The sequence below is a fragment of the Scomber japonicus genome, chromosome 7 (assembly GCF_027409825.1).
Source record: "Scomber japonicus isolate fScoJap1 chromosome 7, fScoJap1.pri, whole genome shotgun sequence".
Lineage (NCBI taxonomy): Eukaryota > Metazoa > Chordata > Actinopteri > Scombriformes > Scombridae > Scomber > Scomber japonicus.
The window spans coordinates 8,235,100-8,254,529 of record NC_070584.1 but is presented as its reverse complement, the minus strand read 5'-3'; the positions used below and the strand labels follow the sequence as shown (position 1 = coordinate 8,254,529).

Sequence of the window (19,430 nt, the reverse complement as noted above, 5' to 3'; positions counted from 1 at the left end):
AGATGGGAGTGTCACGGCATGGCTTGACTGGCACAGTGTGAAGTGAGGCCTCCTTAGGGCACTCATGCGGAAGGATCCATCTCAGCAGCATTTCAAGCACTCTGCTTCAGCTAAACTGTCAGCAAACTTCAATAATGCCCATCTGTTTTATATGGACATGACAACTTATTACACTGACATCAGGCTATTTGACACTGAGAAAAAAATACAAACAGACCGATGTGTGCAATGCTGCGATTTGTCTGCTGATGTAGAGAAGTGACAGTAACGTGATGCCCTCTTCTATGGTACTCTGTTTCATACAGTATGAATCAAATAGGCCAAATGTGTATTCTTATTCTGTGTTGCGAAGAAGAATGCTGTGTTAAAGAAAATAAATATGTTTCAGAGAGGATTTCCATTGTAAGGATTTGAAAAAAAATACAACTACCTCAATCTCTACATTATTTCTGCATTCCACCAAAACACTACAATTTCTGCTCAAATCATCATGTAACTTAAAATAGAAGTATCTGTGCGTACAGTTGAATCAAAACCATGTTAGTTTCATTTAGAGATCCTCACAGGTCCAAAGTTATGGACCTGATCCAAAACAGACCCATGGAAAATCTACCCAAACCCGACGGGCATAAATCTAATTTTTAGAAAAGAGACCTGATTTGAAAGGGAAAGTCAGAGGAAAGTCAGACACTATTCGAACGGAGCTATGAATAATTATAATACTTTTTCTCCTGCAATGATTGTGTCAGGCAGCGTAAATCAGACCATAGCAGTTCTGTTTAGATACATGCAGGTTTTAAACATATTTAGGGACTATACACTGCAAGAACTTTCCCAAGGGACCAAGAACCTTTTGAAGAACTCAACCAAAAGTTCCAGGTACTTTGAAACCACAGGAACTAATCTCAGGAACTAAACTTGGAACTAAAAGTCCTAAATCCTATTTGCGTTTCCACTGCATCAGAGGAACCAGGCAGATCATGCAAATTAGACCTGTGAGTAATTTAAAAATTACAGTGTGGCTTGAAATGTAGTACTCACACATGGGGAAACAACTATACGGATTTGTCCTGTTGTTCTTTGTATTTACTGCTGTATGAGTTGGACATAATGAATGAATGAATGAAAGGGAGAAATACAGCGGAGGAAAATGAAACTAAGAGCGTTTGTCTCCACAGTTAATCATCTGTCGAGTGTTTGATAGTTATTTAAAACAGTGGGTTTTTTCCTTCTATGGTATTGTAACGCTACGAAATTGTGCAGTCATTGTCACTTCCACTGTTCCCTCTCTAGCTTGCTCGACCACTGCCACTCTCTCGCTCTGTTGCTCGTGCTGCCAAGCTTTCTTGCAATCTCACTCTCTTTTTTACTTGCTCTTTTTTAAAATGAGTCAGGAAGCCAACAAAGTGTGGCTTTACTTTTTACTTTAACAAAGAGAAATGTCCTCCCCTTGTCTTAAATTGATACAAGAGTACTTCCTCGTTGATGAATGAAGTGGTACACAAGTTGAAGCACCCGCACTGTGTGTGTTTGACCAATCAGTGACAGACATCCCTTAGAATCCCTCCCCAAAAGTTTCAGTACTTTTGGAAAGTGAACCCCACTGAGCAGGGATACTTCTGGGAGGTAAAATAATCTCCCTGGAACTTCATTTAGACCCTTGTCCCTCCAGTGTGAATGCAGGTAGAGAATCCTCAAAAGGTTCTTAGATCCCAGGGAAAGTTCCTGTGGTCGAAATGCAGCTTTAGTTCTTGTTCAATAGTTCCAGGTGCAGAAGTTTGTACTTTCCGATGGTTCAGAAACCTATGGGGTAAAGTGTGCTTGGCTGAACGTCACTGATGGGTGTCTGGTGTTACCAGTATGATTATGAGGAAATGGTTTGAACGTTTCGTTTTGTTTCTTAATATTAAAAGCAATGTCATGTTGTCTGCTTCATGACTCTTTAAAAAAACGCTGAGATAAAGAGAGTGTGTTCTCGAATGAGATGACAGCATGAGTGAGCCGGATGAAGAGGAGGAGAGGTGGTCGAAAGAGCTAGCAAATGAATAAGAGAGAGGTACTGCTGAGGGAATAAAGTGAGTAAATAAGAAATATAAAACTTTACATTTGCTAATAGTTTTAATCTAAAGCAGAAATAAATAACCATTAAACTCTCAGCGATCTCAATTGCATAACCCTTTTGGATCCACCTTCAGATGAGATTCATATGAGTTCTGATGAGTTTAGTTGTTTTGGTTCCATATATCTGGGAACTGTTTGATGAAAAAGGGCAAATTGACAAAACCACTGCACTAAAACAACACCCCTTCTGACCCAATAAGACTCATTACAGTTTGGACCTGGCCCAAAACGAGTCCATGGAAGGGTTTCAGATACTACAGTAGGAACCAACCAAAGACCTCCAGTCCTATTAGACTCTATTCAAGTTAATATATAATCCTGAACACATGTATGACTCCACAGTTAAATTATGTATACATGAACTCTTACGTCTTATGTCACAGAGTCACAACCTCTGTCCTTAGAGGCACCAAAGAGCTCAACAACCCTGCTCATGTCATCTCTTCAGACAACACTAACAATTGCACACTTCAGTTTCCAACGCGGACACAAACAAAGAGTCAGCTTCAGTGCACTCGGCTGACTGTTAATTGAGGTGGAACCATGACTGTAAGTGAGTCACATGTCTTTAGTCCCAGAAGTTCTGGCACTGCCAGAGGGAAGCCTAGTGACAGTTGAGTAGCTCTTCCCCCTTGAATCCATCTGTAAAGACATTACCTCAGTTAGTCCTTCGTCACCACACACACACACACTCACACACACACACACACACACACACACACACACACACACACACACACACACACACACACACACACACACACACACACACACACACACACACACACACACACACACACACACACACACACACGATACAGCACAAGACAACTAGGAAAGTTTACCATGGTGTACGTCATTAAGGGACTTGAGGCTTTTAATATTTTATTTATTACACTGCACATTACCGTTTCACAGTGTGTGGGTGAATCAGACAGGAAGACCTTTTTAATTTCAACTTAAATCTTACCACACCAGATTAAAGCAGATCAGAACAAGGTGGAGCTTTAATGGAGGAAGTGCATTAGAGTGAAATTGGGACAAAAATGTCACTGCTTAATGAGGACAAAATATTTACATGGTTACATAATTGGTTATATAGTATACATCTAGTACAGAACTTTGTGTTGTTTTTCCAGGTACTGTGTGATTAACTTACAACAGAAGTCACATTTCCCTAAAAATGGACTCTTTTTGTTTGCTTTCTTTTTGTGTCTCTTTATGTGCATATTAGCAGAATATAATTGCTCAATTTCAGCCACCTGCTACAAACAGTTGGCCAAAACTATCAATCTTTGTCAAAGGAAGTGAATACTAATAGATACTGGACACAATATGATATTCATGCTTACAATGAGCTCCTGGTAACACCTTAAAGATCTTCTCCAGGCATACTTTAAGATGTATACAGAATGTATACAGTGACTTATAATCAGACTTTTCAATGAGCTCAGAGAAACTTTTCCACTTTCAGAAGATGAATGTTAAAAATCTGTACATCCATCAATCTGTACAGTGAAGCAAAATAACACATTTATCCTGAGACACATTGATGTACTGAGGTCTAGTTATGTTTCCAGTGACAGCCTTATGTTTTGTGCAGTAGTTTTACAATGTAAATAATGATCTATAGGCTCAAATAGGCTGTGTATCAAATTTTAAAAATCCTGATATACAAAATGAACGCAAACTGGATGCTGTGGATTCTCAGCAGGAAAGATGGCGATGTGAGAAATGTTTGATTACTAGAAAAGCACCAGAGGTCAGGGGGAATAAGAGGTCACTGCAGTCGACGCTTCTGTAGCTTCCTCTAAAGCCGCGGCGCTGCTCTCGTGCTTGATGAGCGCACTATTTTGACACTCATCTGGGCCTCCTTGTTACCTCCCCCACAACAGATCTGATGTGCTTAGACAAGCCTACACTGCATATTAGTGGGGCTGGTTGGGCTCAGATTGCAGTGCAGCACACTTGAAGGATTTAGCACAAGCACACTCTGATGTGTTTCCTCCAATCACCAAGTCAGACCAAGAACCGAGGACAAAAAGAGTTATTGAATATTACAACAGGATGTCAAACAATGCGTGTTGGAGAGCTGAGAATATGAGGGTTCTCATAAACCAAACACTAAGGCTGGTGATTTCACAGATTAGTTCCACCTCTCTGGCTCAGTGTGGTAAAAATCAGTTGTTGTAGAGATGGACTAGTCTAAGTGCTTGTTGGGGCCGTCCAGCAGTGACTAAGATCCCGTCCCCTTAGTCTTCTCCAGTGTTGGAATTAGGGACACTGAGTCCAACAAATCTTGTAACTTTCCAATACAGACAGTAACACAGAAAAAGCAAGTCAGTTGTTTTCATGTTCAACAAATGTACTTGCCATGAGCGTATGGACATCTATGCTGACATCAGCACTATCTGCAAACTGAAAGAATAATGTGGCTTTTATTTCCGTATGTTACTTGAAACACACAAACAAATACGCTTTCCAGCAACCGAACTTGAAAACAAAATTACTCCGTGTCCTTTTCCACACATTAACACTCAGCAATTATCACAAGGACTCAGCTCCAACAGTCCATCTGATACTTGTTTACTGGCACACACGTCATTACTGGCTGCTGGTTTTCTGTTGTGTTCATGTCAATCACACAAACAGCGAGTGTGCAGCCAATTTTTACATGAAGTGCTGAGAAGGTAAAGGTTCAAATTTAAAATGAAATGTTTGGGAAATAACTTCCAGATTTAGACAAGTAAATAGAAATGAGTTTTCGTTTAAGCAACAAAATCATCTGCCTTTGAAAAACCTTCATGACATTGTGTGCAATAATATTCAAACATTTCTGATTCAAATCTGGTGTTACAAGAAATAATGGAAACCTCTAACGGAATAAAGAGCAGAACATTATTATCAAGTTTAGCTTAATTTTTGCTGTCGCAGGATAAAACAAACAAACTGTAACACAAACTTAGTTAACTGTGTCAAATAACAAATGGCATCTAAGATGCAACTGGAGAGAGAACAAATGGGAATTATATAATGATCACATTTCATTACCCACTGTTATGCCACAGAGAATACCAACTAAAGCAAACAAAATTGTTTTGATGTCTGTGAAGCATCAGTGCCGGCTGAATGTTTGCAGGAATGCTACTTAGAGTTTTATGAATGAGCAGCAACGTCCACTTCAATTTCATCTGGGAGGCGAGCACACATAAGGTCCCCTTGCCGATTCCAAATTTAACGTCAGGAGGAAGATTCCTCTCCCAGAAGCTTGAAAGGGAGAGCGCATGGTGGCCTATTGATTTTGGAGAGCTGGCTCTGTAATTGCTTGCGCGTAGAAAAGCTGTAAATCAACAGCGCTCGTTACTCTTTGCTTATACAAGCGGAAGATTACTGTGCTGCAGTTGTGCCAATGCTGGAGTATGAAACCTGGCCCATTACACAGACCAGTGATATGTTGTAGAATAATGCATTGAAAGAACCAGAGCACAGACTGACAGGAGCAGCTGGGTAGGGGAAAAGGTCAACCTGAGTTAATCAGCTAGAATCAGCATCAGCTGAGGAGAGAGTAACAGTGCGTGTGTGTGTGCATGCACGTATATGCGCAGAATACTGAAAAATAAACAATCAAATAGAAAGCTCAATCTTTTCCATGTGCAGAAAACTCATGGCGATAAGACAGCAACAGCAAAAGGGCATCATGATAGCACAGAGATGTACATGATGCTTTCTTTGGGTTAAATCAACAAAATGTCTGATACCTAGCGTTTCATGGTTAAAACATGTCCGTGCATGTTTGTGTACTCTGCTGAGACACAGGTGGTGTGGCTTCTCACCCGTAACTCCAAAAGCCTGCAGTAGGTAACAATAAAAATAAACTTGCAGTGGCTTTGACCCTGACAGGTAAAACCACTACGACAGCCATACATTAGTTAGTACGACTCCCCCCACCCCCTCATTGGAAAGCTGGGCTCTCACAGAGCTTCCACAGGTATACATGAATTTTTCAAGCCATGTTGACAAAAGCTTTCAGACTCCTGCTCTTGTACTGCACATGTTTTCTCCCAACAAAGGTAAGCACTTATACTATATTTTATTTAGGAAATAATGCCCTGCATATCAGCGGCGATATCTCACCATGCTAAAAAAGTCCTTGTCCTCATATGGCGTCTGTTAGTGTGGGCTCCTCTTTCAGCACGTGGACTTGTTTGTGTATGTGTTTACATGAAAAACAGATTGAATAAAAGCAAAAAGAAAACAGATGCTTTCACAATGTGTTTGAGTGTGTTCTTTGTTCGTCTGCCCTGGTATGCACATAGCACTCCATAGAGTGAAAATCCATAACCTTGTAATACAGACAAATAGCAGCATTGAATATAATATATATTACATACAACATACAGAATCATTCAGTTGATGCGTTTTTTGGTTTTCTCTACGGTTCAAGGAACAGATTGAGGCTTATTAGCTTTCTTACAAAGAGTTAAATTGATACATTTCTCATGTCTGTACAGTAAATATGACGCTACAGCTAGAAGCCAGTTAGTTTATATTAGCTTAACCTAAATAGTAGAAACAAGGGGTAACAGCTAGCCTGGCTATGTCCAAAGGTAACAAAATCCACCTATCCACTAATCCACTTATAAGCTCACTAAACACATTAAACTATGTTTGTTTATTCTGGACAAAAATCAAAGTGTAAAAATGTCAAGATGTGGTATCATAACTATTATTTGGCTCTAGGACGTTACTGCTCCCACAACAAAGCTTGGCATAAAAATGGTAAATTGTCATTAGACTTTTTTAACCTTTGGGCAGAGCGAGGGTAGCCATTTCCTCTTAAGTTTTAATGCCAGCTGCTAGCTGTAGCTACATAGCTATCATACGGATGTGATGTGGTATCAATACTCTTATCTAACTTTCAGCAGGAAAGCAAATAAACAAATGTTCCAACATGTTAAACTATTCCTTTAAAGGAAGACAACAAGATATAACTGAAGATCCAAAAAGTTTCACACACAGTTGAAAACAATGTTACTGATGAGGACAAGTTCTTGGCAGCAGAGGCAAAAACAGCCCCTGGGTCCTTTCACACCTTCATCATTTGGTCCAGACTTTTGGATTTTTCAGTTTTAATCCAAACTAACATTACAGGTGTGAAACCCTCCCCCGGTCCCCTGACCAGTCCAAACAGCTGAACACTGGGCCAACGAAAAGAGATGGTCTCTCTCTCCAGGTCAAACTGAACCATGGTTTGGTTTGTTTCTAGTGTGAAAACGTGTTTCGGATGGTTCGGGTGATTGGTTCAATTACTGGAAGTTCCAGCAGGCTACCGTCAGAACCGGAAAAAGGCTAAGTGAGCTGTAGTAACACATGACCAAGTTATAAAAACCTGACACAAACTTCACAGTTACTTTGGAATGGATGAGAGGGAGAGGATATAATCGTACAGGAGAGCAATGGCACCTGAAGATAAAGAAACTGCAGTATATAAAGAATAATATTATGGAGCGGCAACAATAAGTCTACAGTCTACAAACCACCAATGTAAAATAAAGGGCAATGCAGCCCACATAGGTGATGACAACAGGATGTAAGTATGTTAAGTTTTTTAGTGCGATCCATAATTGCAATGTGAAACCACCTCTGCTCTATGCTGCCTGTGGGTCAACTAATACAATATATAATACAATGTCTATATTGTACAATGGAATGTCTATCTGATTGGCCAAAAGGACGTTTAACCACATTTTAGGAGCACATAATGTCATCTTATTACAGTCTCACATTTCACACCAGCACCCATGTACACACTGGCTCACCACAACACTAAACATACTAGAAATCATCAAGTCATATTTTACTTGTTGTCTTTAATGTCTATCATTAAGGAACCACATTGTTCACTTCCTTTCACACTGTATCCGCTATGTTTCCCCTGTGTGGTGCAATAATTTTCACTCTGTGTACACTGCACCCACTTTATTTGACTCCCTCTAACCAGCGAAGCCAGAGGTCACCAAACCAAAGGACATAAGCACTTGCAACCAATAGTTAAATTGCACACTACACTTTGTCTTTGTTCCGCTGTACACTTTACCCAAAATACCATGTTTCTCAGACTACTTGTCAACACTACTTTGTTAAGTCTTGCAAAATAGCAATATCATTTTTATATGTGCATTCTAGTCAAATAAAAAGTTGAGTATGTTTAGTAGTTGAACCTAAACATGCACTGACTGAACAGGTCAGCAGGTGTAAATAGTGGATGTACATCTTGTACATAGGCACAGGCCCTCATCTGGAACTAAATGAATGACCCTGTCAATTATTCATCATCTTAACCCTGTGTTCTGGTTTATGTATGCACCCTTTAATAAATAAATAAAACAGACAATGTATATACATGGTAAATACACTGTACATGGACCACAACATAAACACTACAATACCTTTAAAAATGTCTAAACTTAAGTTTAGAACAATTGCGTAGCCGTGTCTCCATCACGTCTGTAGCATTTACAGAGAATGCCCTTTCAGGTATTACATTATTGCTCGAATATCTCACTAGAGATATGATCTGCATGGTGTTAAAAGCCCCTGTGAGCGTTCCCACTGCAAACACAATTGGTTAGGGTTTTTTTATCTGCCTGTCCTACATTTATTGTGTGTCAAACAATTTAGTGAACTGCCCAAGGCTTTGACTTTTTGAAGTTGCTCTTAATATCGTTTTAATATCAACTAATGATATAGGTCAAGACTCATTTTGTCATTAATGCAAAACTGTTTTTAAAAAGATGCAATGCAGGGAGGGGCCCTGTTTCCTGCTGAAACGCAACCCGCTAACTTGAACTGTCTGAAACAATCCAACCATTCTTCACATTATTGGTGTTTTCGCTCTCTGCCAATTTTAAAAAGTTCTGCAATTTAAATCCTACTTCAGTAAAAGTATAGAGTATCAGTTGGCCTGTCAAAATAATTGCGTTATCAACTTATCGTGCAACAACATAATCAACATCATCGTGTCTATATATCCACTTATATGACACATGGACATGACCTCAATATTGCACTTGACATTAGTAGCTAAGAAGCTATTCATGTTGAGGAGCAGCTAGTTTATTCTGAAATGGGTTGTATTTTATAAGCCTTTATTATGTTTCTTTGTGTAAAAAACAGTGTGAAGTCTATTTCAGGTATGAAGTAGCAGAAACTTTAACAGTGTTTGTTGCTTTCCACCACTCAGCGTCAGTGTGTATTTGTGTGCACAGGTGTGTCATACTTGTGTGGTTCGTGGCTTGTAGGGTGAGCTGCTCTCCAGGTCTGCCAGGATGCTGGTGAGGGAGTCGATCTCAGCATCCAAACTGGAGCGTCTCTCCTCCAGGGTCTTCTCTGGTCCTTTCATCTGTGAGCAAACATCACATATGCGGAACAGAGAGTCAACCAAAAAACAGATTGTAAATGACATCCAGTTAAAGTTACTTCCACTCGCCGCAGAAATACGGACATATACATTCATCCACAATGATGACGAGTAATCCTGTCTCCGTGCTCCTCTGGGACGTTCCCCTCATTTTTTTCTCCACACTTCTAACACTTTGGATTACAGTCTCTAAGTTCATGTTTCACCTTGACCTTCGACAATCCTTTTGAAAGCCACACATCAATAGCAGAGACTTCTCCCTGAGAGAAACGCTGTGAGAAATAAGAAGCAATGTATTGTCTGAAAGACAACTTTCATAACACGGTGCACTATTCACCTCCTGCTTTTCAGTGCACTTGGATTTACAGTATCTAAGTCCTCATGCATTATTCATCAAAATCTCACCCAGGAGTATTTCAAACAAAAAGGTCAATTCTTTAAAAATTAAAGTCAGATATTTTTATTCCTTTAACTTAAAACACAACAAGATGATAAGAATGAACTAGTTTATTATGAGCTTGAAAAGAGTCATTAACAGGGATCGCTCCATTTATCTTCATTTCTTCACCTCAGAGAAGCCTAACAAATCAACACAGGAAAAAACCAAAAAAGGCTCAAAATATCTTTAGCAAAAATAAAACAAATCTGAAAAGGAGTTAAAATGATATGACCATTAGTGACACTAGGTTTTCTACAAAAATTCCCGGGAATTTCTCCATGGAATGACAGATATATTTTTAGTCTTCTGAACTATGCTGCAACTGCAAGAAGACTTCTTGCAATTGCCTGCGGGGGCTTTTGAGTTGGCTGGATCAGTGACTGCTTCTTATTCTAATGTTATGTGTTTGGATTACCTGTCACAATCTATTACAGGCAGGGCTTGCCTCCATTTAGAGCATAGCTGCTGCTTTAAAACATCTAAGGCAATCACGAGCGGGGGTAAACAAAGCAAAACACTAATGGCTTGTCTCAAATCAACAAAAGAAAAAAAATAAGACGAGCTAACTTGTTTAACAGTGATAACGAGGAGGATGAAAAGAAACATCGCAGGAATGAACTGCACATCTCTGTGATGTGTGCTGGAGCTGGCGGTGTAGGGCTTCATAATGTGAACAACAGCCATGATGAGAGCTAGCTTGCTTTTGTCTTTCTTTCTCTTGATAAAGGGTTTCGGCATTAACATGTCATGATCTAGACGTCTCTCTATCTCTCTCTCTCTTTCTCACAGTCAGGGTGATGAAGACAAGAGAATTTTCTACCTTCTTCTGAGAAAATACCATTTATTAATCACTCATGTATCCATTCAGTATGTGTCATTTCTCTACTGAGGCACATAGAGACGGATATAAAGATATTTTTGTTTGATATCTGTCCATTTCTCTACACGGCTCACTCACAGTGGCAGAGTTTTGCTCTGGCTGCGGGACACATAATTAAGATACCAGTGGTATATTAAGGAATTAAGCTGCATGGCCAGGGTGCTTATAGAGCCGATATGATAGCAGAGCAAAAAGTAAAAAAAAAAAAAAAAAATGAAAACAGCGCAGCACTTTTTAAACGAATCAGGCCCTTCAATTCTTTAAGTAATTCCAGGCTTCAAATCCAATTCATTTCCTACTGTCTAGATTGGAATGATGACAGAAACTGAAGAGGTAAATGAGAGGGAAACTTGCTATGGTGCTGAGTGTAATTATTATATAATACATGAAATTAGCCCATAAACGGAAAATTAGTTGATAATTGATTCATCTTTTAAGTCAAAAGTGCTTATGGTTTTCTAGTTCCAGCTTCTCCACAGTGAGGATTTGCTGTTTTATATCATTGTAACTAAATATCTTTGGGTTTTGGACTGTTGGTCATATAAAAGAAGCTTAACTCCAAAACATACAGTACTCTGGGAAACAATCATGGGTTTTTCACTATTTTCTGACATGTTAAAGACTATTCAAAGGCAATTTTACATTTTATGGAATTAGAAAACTTGTTCCATTTGTTTTAGTTCCTCTGCCCAGAAATACAGAGACACTCACGAGTCATTCACGTTAAAATGTCACTAGGTGAACCTTTACCTCTTGTGTTTTCCCTCCTCCTGCTTTGCACACTCAGACCAGAGCTCTTTTTAGACCGAGACTCTGACTGCCTCCACACAGGTTTCAGCAGAAACTAGCTTTTACTCTAAAAGCTGGTTTCATTCACAGAAGATGTGTTGCTTTAAAACTATCAGCACTGAGTCTGACTTACTTTAAATAGATCGTAGGCTAAATGTGACTAACCCACTTTGAATTGAGAGATGTTTTTTTTTTTAACTGGGATGTTTTAAAAAAAGAAACAGCAAAATTGTACAAAACCTTCTAATTAAACATTTTAATTCAACTTTGCACAGTTGGTGCATGAGTGTCTCCAATTACAGTTAAGGAAGGATGTGTAGTTATAACTCTATGTGACCTCACACACAGGAGAATGATCCCACACATGTAGATGCTGTAGATTTGAAATAACATGAACTATGGAAGTTGGAGTGTGATTTGATGATAACTCAGAAAGGACAAGGTTTTTTTTTATTTCTAACTGCTGTCCTCTATCAGTGCTCAGCCTATTCTATAGTAAATGTGCTAGGGGAGACCGGCTCTGTTGATTGGCTGAGCTGAACATTCCCTTGGGTTAAACACAAACCAAGACATTGAGAAATGTATTGTCACTGCGCTGCACTTTTCTATATAAATGTATAACTATGAAGGTAGTTGAGGGAAGGGTCTTGACACACCATGAATGGACATCTACTGCTGGTTCTAGGGGTGCAGCCTAATACTGTTAATGTACACAGTTTGTGTGGGAAGATGGGTGATGTTACATTCATTGCATAACTTCTTTAAATTATGTAACGTTCTATCTCCTAACCCACAAAGGAAGCATTCATTTAGGGTAGAAAACTGGTCAGATCAAATGAGAGGCTTTAAGAGGAAGATTTTTTTTTTCTTCCTGCTTACACTGAACAAAGGAATGGAAAGCACTTGGAGAATTTCGCAGCAGAGGTCAAGTGCTGAGAGTGTCAGTCAGATCTCAGAAGCCAGATATCCCCAGAGAGCCAAATGCCTGTGGGTATTAAGACCAGCAAAGCGGAGAAAAGTGACCAGGCTCCACCAATAGGTGTCAGCCTTCTATCCTTCCTGCATTAGAGCTCTGAGAAATGAAGAAAGTATGTTTGTGTGTGGGTCCTTGAGTTCGGGGTGGTTGGCTCCAGGCAGCATCTGGAGCTGAAAGTCAGTCGGCTGCAACTCAAAATGGATCGACAGTTTCTGCTGGACTTGATACATGAACTCAGTGTAGCGCTTTAGGACGGTGTTTGCTTTCTGTGCTGGCTCTTAGAGAGTTACTGACAACCAAGACAGGAAGAAAAAAAAAGCAACACAACAACAGTTTCTCTCACCTGATAATCATATGAGTTCATAGGAGGAGGAGGAGGGTAGGAACCAGGGGATGATGGGAAACCGGAGTCTTCCGCAGGTGGTGGAGGGGGAGGGTATTCCGCTGGGATGGAGACATGAAACAAAAACATACATTAAATACTTCCCCTTTTTTCCGCCTATGTTCAAACAGTCAAAGGTCCAGAAGAACAGACACTACACGACTGGATTAACACACACAAAAATCAACAAATATCGTTCTATTTTTAGAATTTCATTTACAGCTTAATAACTAGTACAGAGTGTGCGAAAAACAGGAAATTACATGGAAAGAAAGCAAAACAAAGGATAAAAAAAGCCCAACATGACATAAAAAGCCCAGATAAAAAAAAACATATAAACTCCTTCACTTATAATAAACTTAAATATCTTAACATGTTGAAACTCCAGCCACACTAGCACAGCTTTAACTTCATTTTGAGATCAATGCATTTTAGCTTGTGGCCTTAATCAAGTTCATTTGGTTCTTATTTATATTACGAGTGTTGCTGGAATTGTGACTGCGGAGTTCTTTCTCCACGTGCTGTGAAAATAGCTGAATGAATCCTTCCATTGGTTCCAAACATCATTATCTAGACTGTGAATGGTTCACATGATGCTTTGCCTGGTCAAGTTTAAAAGTAGATTACACATTGAGGTTCATGTGAATGAATATATGAATGGATTTGACAGAGCTGCTGCATGCTCGTGCTAATGAGAGGGAATGCACAAACACGGCCATGTTGATGTCCATCCATTCAAAAAAAAAACCACAAACAACTTGCATAGATGATTGCACACCTATATAATTCACAAAGGTGATTTTTTAAAAGGTCACCAGTGTAAACATTGTACACACTTTATTGTTCATTATCATTCTGCTGTAAGTTTTCAAACTTGTTTGCAGATGGAGTCCAAGAAAAACACTTTAATGGTTGAAGTTTAAAAGTACGGTTCTAGATATGATGTGAGCTAGTGTTGTAGTACTCGAGATCGGTCTTGGTCTCGAGACCATTTTTTGAGATTCTTGGTCTTGTCTCAGAATCGAGGACATTTTTACTCGGTCTTGTCTCGGTCTCGGACTGGGCGGACTCAGGTTTTTTTTTTAACGAGACCGGTCAAGACCACCACTGATAGGTTTTTTGTCCAAGAGTAAAAGGACCCTCTCAAAAAACAGCTAATAACTTCAAATCATTGGTAGTGTAAAGATTTCCCCCCGCTGCAGCTGCTACCTGCCCGGTGTCAGTGTGAGAACGGCTGGCACGCCCCCTGCACACAGGGGCTGCGCATGTGTGTGTGTTTGTGTGACTATCAATGCAGTGCATGTGAGAGCAAAGCATCCTGATAGCTCTGTGTTGCTGCTTATTACACCAAACCCCCCCCCCCCCCCTACCGGGCCTTTTTATTTATTTATTCATTTCCAGTACAATTTTTCATAGTTACATTAAGAGAAGTTTATATTGTTATTGCTTTTTGAGGAATACAATTCAATCGCTGCACATCTGCCACATGTATAATTTCATTATTTACTTCTTTTTAGTACATTTCTTAAGCATAATTTAATTTTGAACGTGATTTGGGCCAGTTGTCGTTGATTGGGGCAGCCAAGTAATATGACTTTTTTTTTTTAAAGTAAAGTAATAGTCATTTTTTCTGGTAATTCATTACTTTGACATTGATGTAACTCAGTTACTAACTCAGTTACTTTTTGGGAGAAGTAATTAGTACTTTTTCAAAGTAACTTGGCCAACACTGAAGAAAACTCACATTTTGATGTTTTGTTATGATTTTCCTTTGATATATATGGTCTCGGTCTTGTCTCGGTCTCGACCTCTACAAGTCTTGGCCTTGTCTCGGTCTCGGTACTCTCTGGTCTTTTGACTACAACACTAATGTGAGCTATCATTGCCATGCTATTGCTTGAATTATCGGGATTTAAAACATAATTTTAAAGCTGCTATCGTCTTTATTTTTATATCAACAATGGATCAAATGACTGAGTAATGTGAAACAATATAAGTGACTAGCTGTTGAACATAGTGGTTCATTTAGCAGTTTATGAGCCAGATATTTCCCTTAATCGCTGGTGGAGACCAAAAACAGAGCTGAAAGTGATTATTACATCTATACTTGTCAGATGACCAGAAACTTCTAATAAATACTAATTATGTATCTGCTGGATGCGTAAATAACCACCTGTTTTCTAACAAGTTCACCATTGCAATTATAAAGGTGATATATGTAAAGTTCACAGACTGTTTTTGCTGCCCCATGTGGCCAAACATGTTACTGCAGGTTTAAATTAAAATAACTCTATGTGCACTTTCAATCTTGTATCATTTTTACCATATATATACACAGGACTGATAAAAATCTAGATATTTTTAGTTACAGTAGCTGCAACAAATAACTTTGTATTCAGTGCACTAGAGCTGTGTTGCTCATTGCAATAGTGATAAGTGGTGCAAACTCAAACTTGGTGGACTATATTTTGCAACAATTAGTATCTAACGGATTATTATAACATGGGAGAACTTTGCAACTCTGGCGTTAAATATTAAATGATTGAAATAAAGGGAATCTAGTTATTCATATTCCTCTATTAGAGGTTTGAAAGATATGTGTTAAGGGCAACATGCTGATGAAATAGATGCATGGGAATTAGGATTATTAGGAAATGATTCATAAAGAAAAAAATATCTAATTTATTGTAACTTGCCTTCCAAAATTTGTTTAAAGTGTTCAAACAGACATTCGAAAGAGACAGTTGATACTAAGGAGAGAGCGATGGAGTGAAAGAGACAAAGAAATGGAGCCTTGTCATCCCACGTCAACGGATTGACACACATAATTGTAGCAATTTGGTTAACTAAGAAGTACTAATCTGGAGTAAGCACGCTGTTTTGTTTAGTTTTTTCTTCCTGAGATTGGAAATGTAAGTGTTATGTTACAAACGGTTTAGACTAGGTGTTTGTTCTGCCAGAGGAGGAGAAACAAGCCAAATTTGTAGTTCTAAAGTCCGCACTAATCCAAGGATTGCATCCAACCACATGTTTCAGAACGGATAAGGAGTTATGTGCCAAATTAAATTCTGATTTGGCTTCTCTCGGCACAGGACTTAAGACTGAATCATTTGACCATGTACTTCTAAGTACCAAACCAGACATGAGCTTTGCAAATTAAAGGCTTTTATGAGACGTAATGGGAATTTGTTCCAATGCTGGGACTTTGATGAGTCCTGTTCAGAAATTCCATTTGCTTTCCATGGCTTTTATCTGTTTTCATTAGAATCTAATTGATGTCATCAATGTAGTTTATCCAAGGCAGCTGACCAAATTAATTAAGCGTGGTTTTCAGTTGCCTCGACAAAACAGCAGGAAAAAAAAAAAGAAAAGAAAAAAAACCGAGAAAACAACAGAGAGCTAATCTAGCATGGTTAAAATTGGACACATGTCTGCGTCTTGAGCATTACAACATTTCAGAAATTGTGAGCACTGCATTAAACATTCCCTCTGGGTGCTTGAGGCCTCCATGTGAATTGTTTATATAATAACCTTGTGACCTCCGCTAAAACTCCAGAGTGTAACAGCTCCTCTAAACCTCTGGGAGAAAAAATAAAATATGCTGCTCGACAACAAGGCTCTGCCCAGTTCCTCCCTCCCCTCTTGCCCTAGCACAGATCCTTTTTGCCTGAATATAAGTCACTTGTAACTTGTGGCTTACAGAGAATTAAACCATTAAGTTTCATGTACATTCCTCTCAAACATCAAAGATGTTTCGGATTTATCATTTCAGGAAACACAAGAGTTGTAAATGTTTCAGAGAGGCATGTTTTATTGAAAGGGTCTTAGAGTTCTGTATGTGGAACAGTGGAAAGCAAGACTTGTAAGTTGGAATAAGGGTCATTAAGCATCTTTGCTGAAAGCATCTTTCTTGTTATTTTCACCCTCACCCTTATTTTCCTAGTATCTGTCATCATGCTAGTCATTTAGGATTGAAATGTGTTAATGTGCCATATGAAGGACCATCACTGGATCTAGTTTGTATTCCCTGTGCTCCACTTCCATGCAATACCGCTCATAAACGAATGCACTCAACCTTGAAGTTGTTTGTGGTTGAATCAGGGTCAGCAACAAGACAAGTCTTTTAATAGAGGTTCTTTAAACTTGAGTTGCATGTAATATTACAGTTTGTTTCCATAATTTAACATTCCTCCATTAGAGAAATGATCTGACTGAAAAACCATCACTGATAGATACAAATTTGAACAGCTGTGGCTGGACAATAAGCAGTTAAAGTTGCAACTTAAAAGTGCCCTGCGGAGTTTTCTTGAAAACAAACAAAAGTTCTGTTTGCATTCAGAGTTTCTCACCAAAATGCATTATGCATATATTCGAGGTCTGGCAAACACATTGAATGTATTTCCTTCCTCACAGAACATTTGCAAAGCTGATATTTTGAATATTTAAAATCCCAAGGCACCAAAAAGCAATCTCCACAGGGTACTTTTAATTGTCAATTTGATGTTTTAGCCATCATTCACACACTTCATTGGTTATTTTGCTATGCCATGCTCACATCATATTGGAGTATTAACATTTGAGCTAAAAGTCTGTTTTGACATGTGAGATTGAACAGCATGTTATGCTAAATGCACTGCTGTAAAAATAACCTAGTTAGAGTACACTGCTATTTTGGTGTCAAGTGACCTTATATGACCACAAGAGCTTTTCGAGGAACTTTTTTAGGAACTTGGTATAGCTTCACCTGCATTCTATATGACCACAGTAACCTAGTTCCAGTTTTGGTTCCTGGGCTTAGGACCCACCTCATATGGCCTAGATAATATGAGAGGTTTGCAGTCCTGGCCATCGCTGCCTGGACAAACGTAAGTGTCAAGACTGAAAACAACCTCGGGACAACATTCATTCAGAATGTGAGCATGCACTGGTTGTAGGACTAGGGAGGGGAATTAGGTTTAATGTTACAGTCACAGAATGTACTTGAATAACAGACTGGTCTAAAATAAGAGTGGGATAAAGAGAGTGTGACAGCAAACAGGCAAGAAAACTAAACTTCAATGTATGCTCTAATTGTTTCAACGGAGAAAGAAAGTAGAAATTTAAGTTCAGCACATAATCTCTTCGTTGGACATCTGTCTTTCCTGTTTCAGTTTTCAATCCCCTCTTCCAAAACATCGAGGCTATTTCAAATTTTGTAAAATGGGTAAAAATCACACCACAAGACTGAAATTATTTACGCAATTCTACAGTTTCACTGATAATTGATTTTTAAATATTTTGGCAGAAGTTATTTTGCTGGACTGCAATCCGAATGTCAAAGTAGCTGAGTAGTAACTGACTGAGTGATGAAGTTACACAATTGGTCTGCTGAAGGCGGACAAAGGTGGCTAAAGGCTGCCAAAGCTTGGGACAGCCAAATATCCCAGAATGCATTTCACAACAACAAGCAGCAATGGTGGAGATGTTGAGCCAGACTAAAGGCTTTTGTAATATTTACTGTACGAACGTTAATATGTACGTTTTTTTTTATATTATTATTTCTGGCGCGTAACTATTCAGATTCCTAATATGTGGTCAGTTTATCCAAATTTTCTACAAACGTTCGGAGATGTGAGAAGCCGCTAGCCGGATGAAACCAGTCGGTCACCTCAGCTGCTAGCAGCTCGACTCCTGAGATAATCGGCCGGTCAACGTCTATCATCATCCCTGAGGGAATATGATCCGATGAAATTATCTGTGCAGCTGTTTGGTAATTTATTACCACTGGCTCTTATGTATCCACAGCATTTTGATATACGATATAATTCCTTTTGGAGGATAAATGTTAATAAATGTTTCACAGATGAAATCAACAATTGCAATTGCAGCTGTAACATTTGTTTGTCTGAATGCAAAGTTCATATTTTAACTGGACAGAACAACAGCGGATCTATATGTACAAATATCACCACATTTACAACTGTTTGGATTTTTATTATAGCTACATTGCAGACTGAATAACGTCATTTACTGCATCTCTCCGTCAATAATGGTATTTTTTGTGAGAAAAAACGTGTTAGTGGAGTTTTGAGTTGAGATGATTTTGTCACAGTACAGTCAGGTCGCTGTGCTGAAGCTGAGCTGCTGCTGTTGGAAGTTTGTACTGAGTCGAACTTCTGAACTAGCAAGTACGCAAGTCTGAACTTTGTGTACTCTGTATTGAGAAAGGCCCTATGTCAAATTGGCTCCAGTAAAAGCCCGGCATACTTCCTGGGGGCTTACTGGCAAGTGTTGCCACTTCCTGTATCTGTTGTTTCAAATTGAAATCCTCTAGTAGTTCATACACGGTCCAGTCATATACTTGGCTGGACCATATATTTTGACCTGGTCTTGTTTTCTTTCAGCAGAATCACTTTCTGGGTTGTCATTGACCTTGTTTTGAGT

At 39.0% G+C, this 19,430-nt stretch overlaps 1 protein-coding gene across 1 annotated transcript in view; it reads right to left on the bottom strand.

Annotated features, from left to right (window-relative positions):
* Positions 1–19,430, bottom strand: part of lpp (LIM domain containing preferred translocation partner in lipoma) — a 129,592-nt gene that overhangs the window by 57,645 nt on the left and 52,517 nt on the right. The window contains exons 5-6 of the mRNA XM_053322430.1: positions 12,969–13,069; positions 9,401–9,523 (exon numbers count right to left, since the gene is read on the bottom strand). Coding sequence (XP_053178405.1) covers positions 9,401–9,523; positions 12,969–13,069 — 224 coding nt within the window. The remainder of the gene's footprint in view (positions 1–9,400; positions 9,524–12,968; positions 13,070–19,430) is intronic.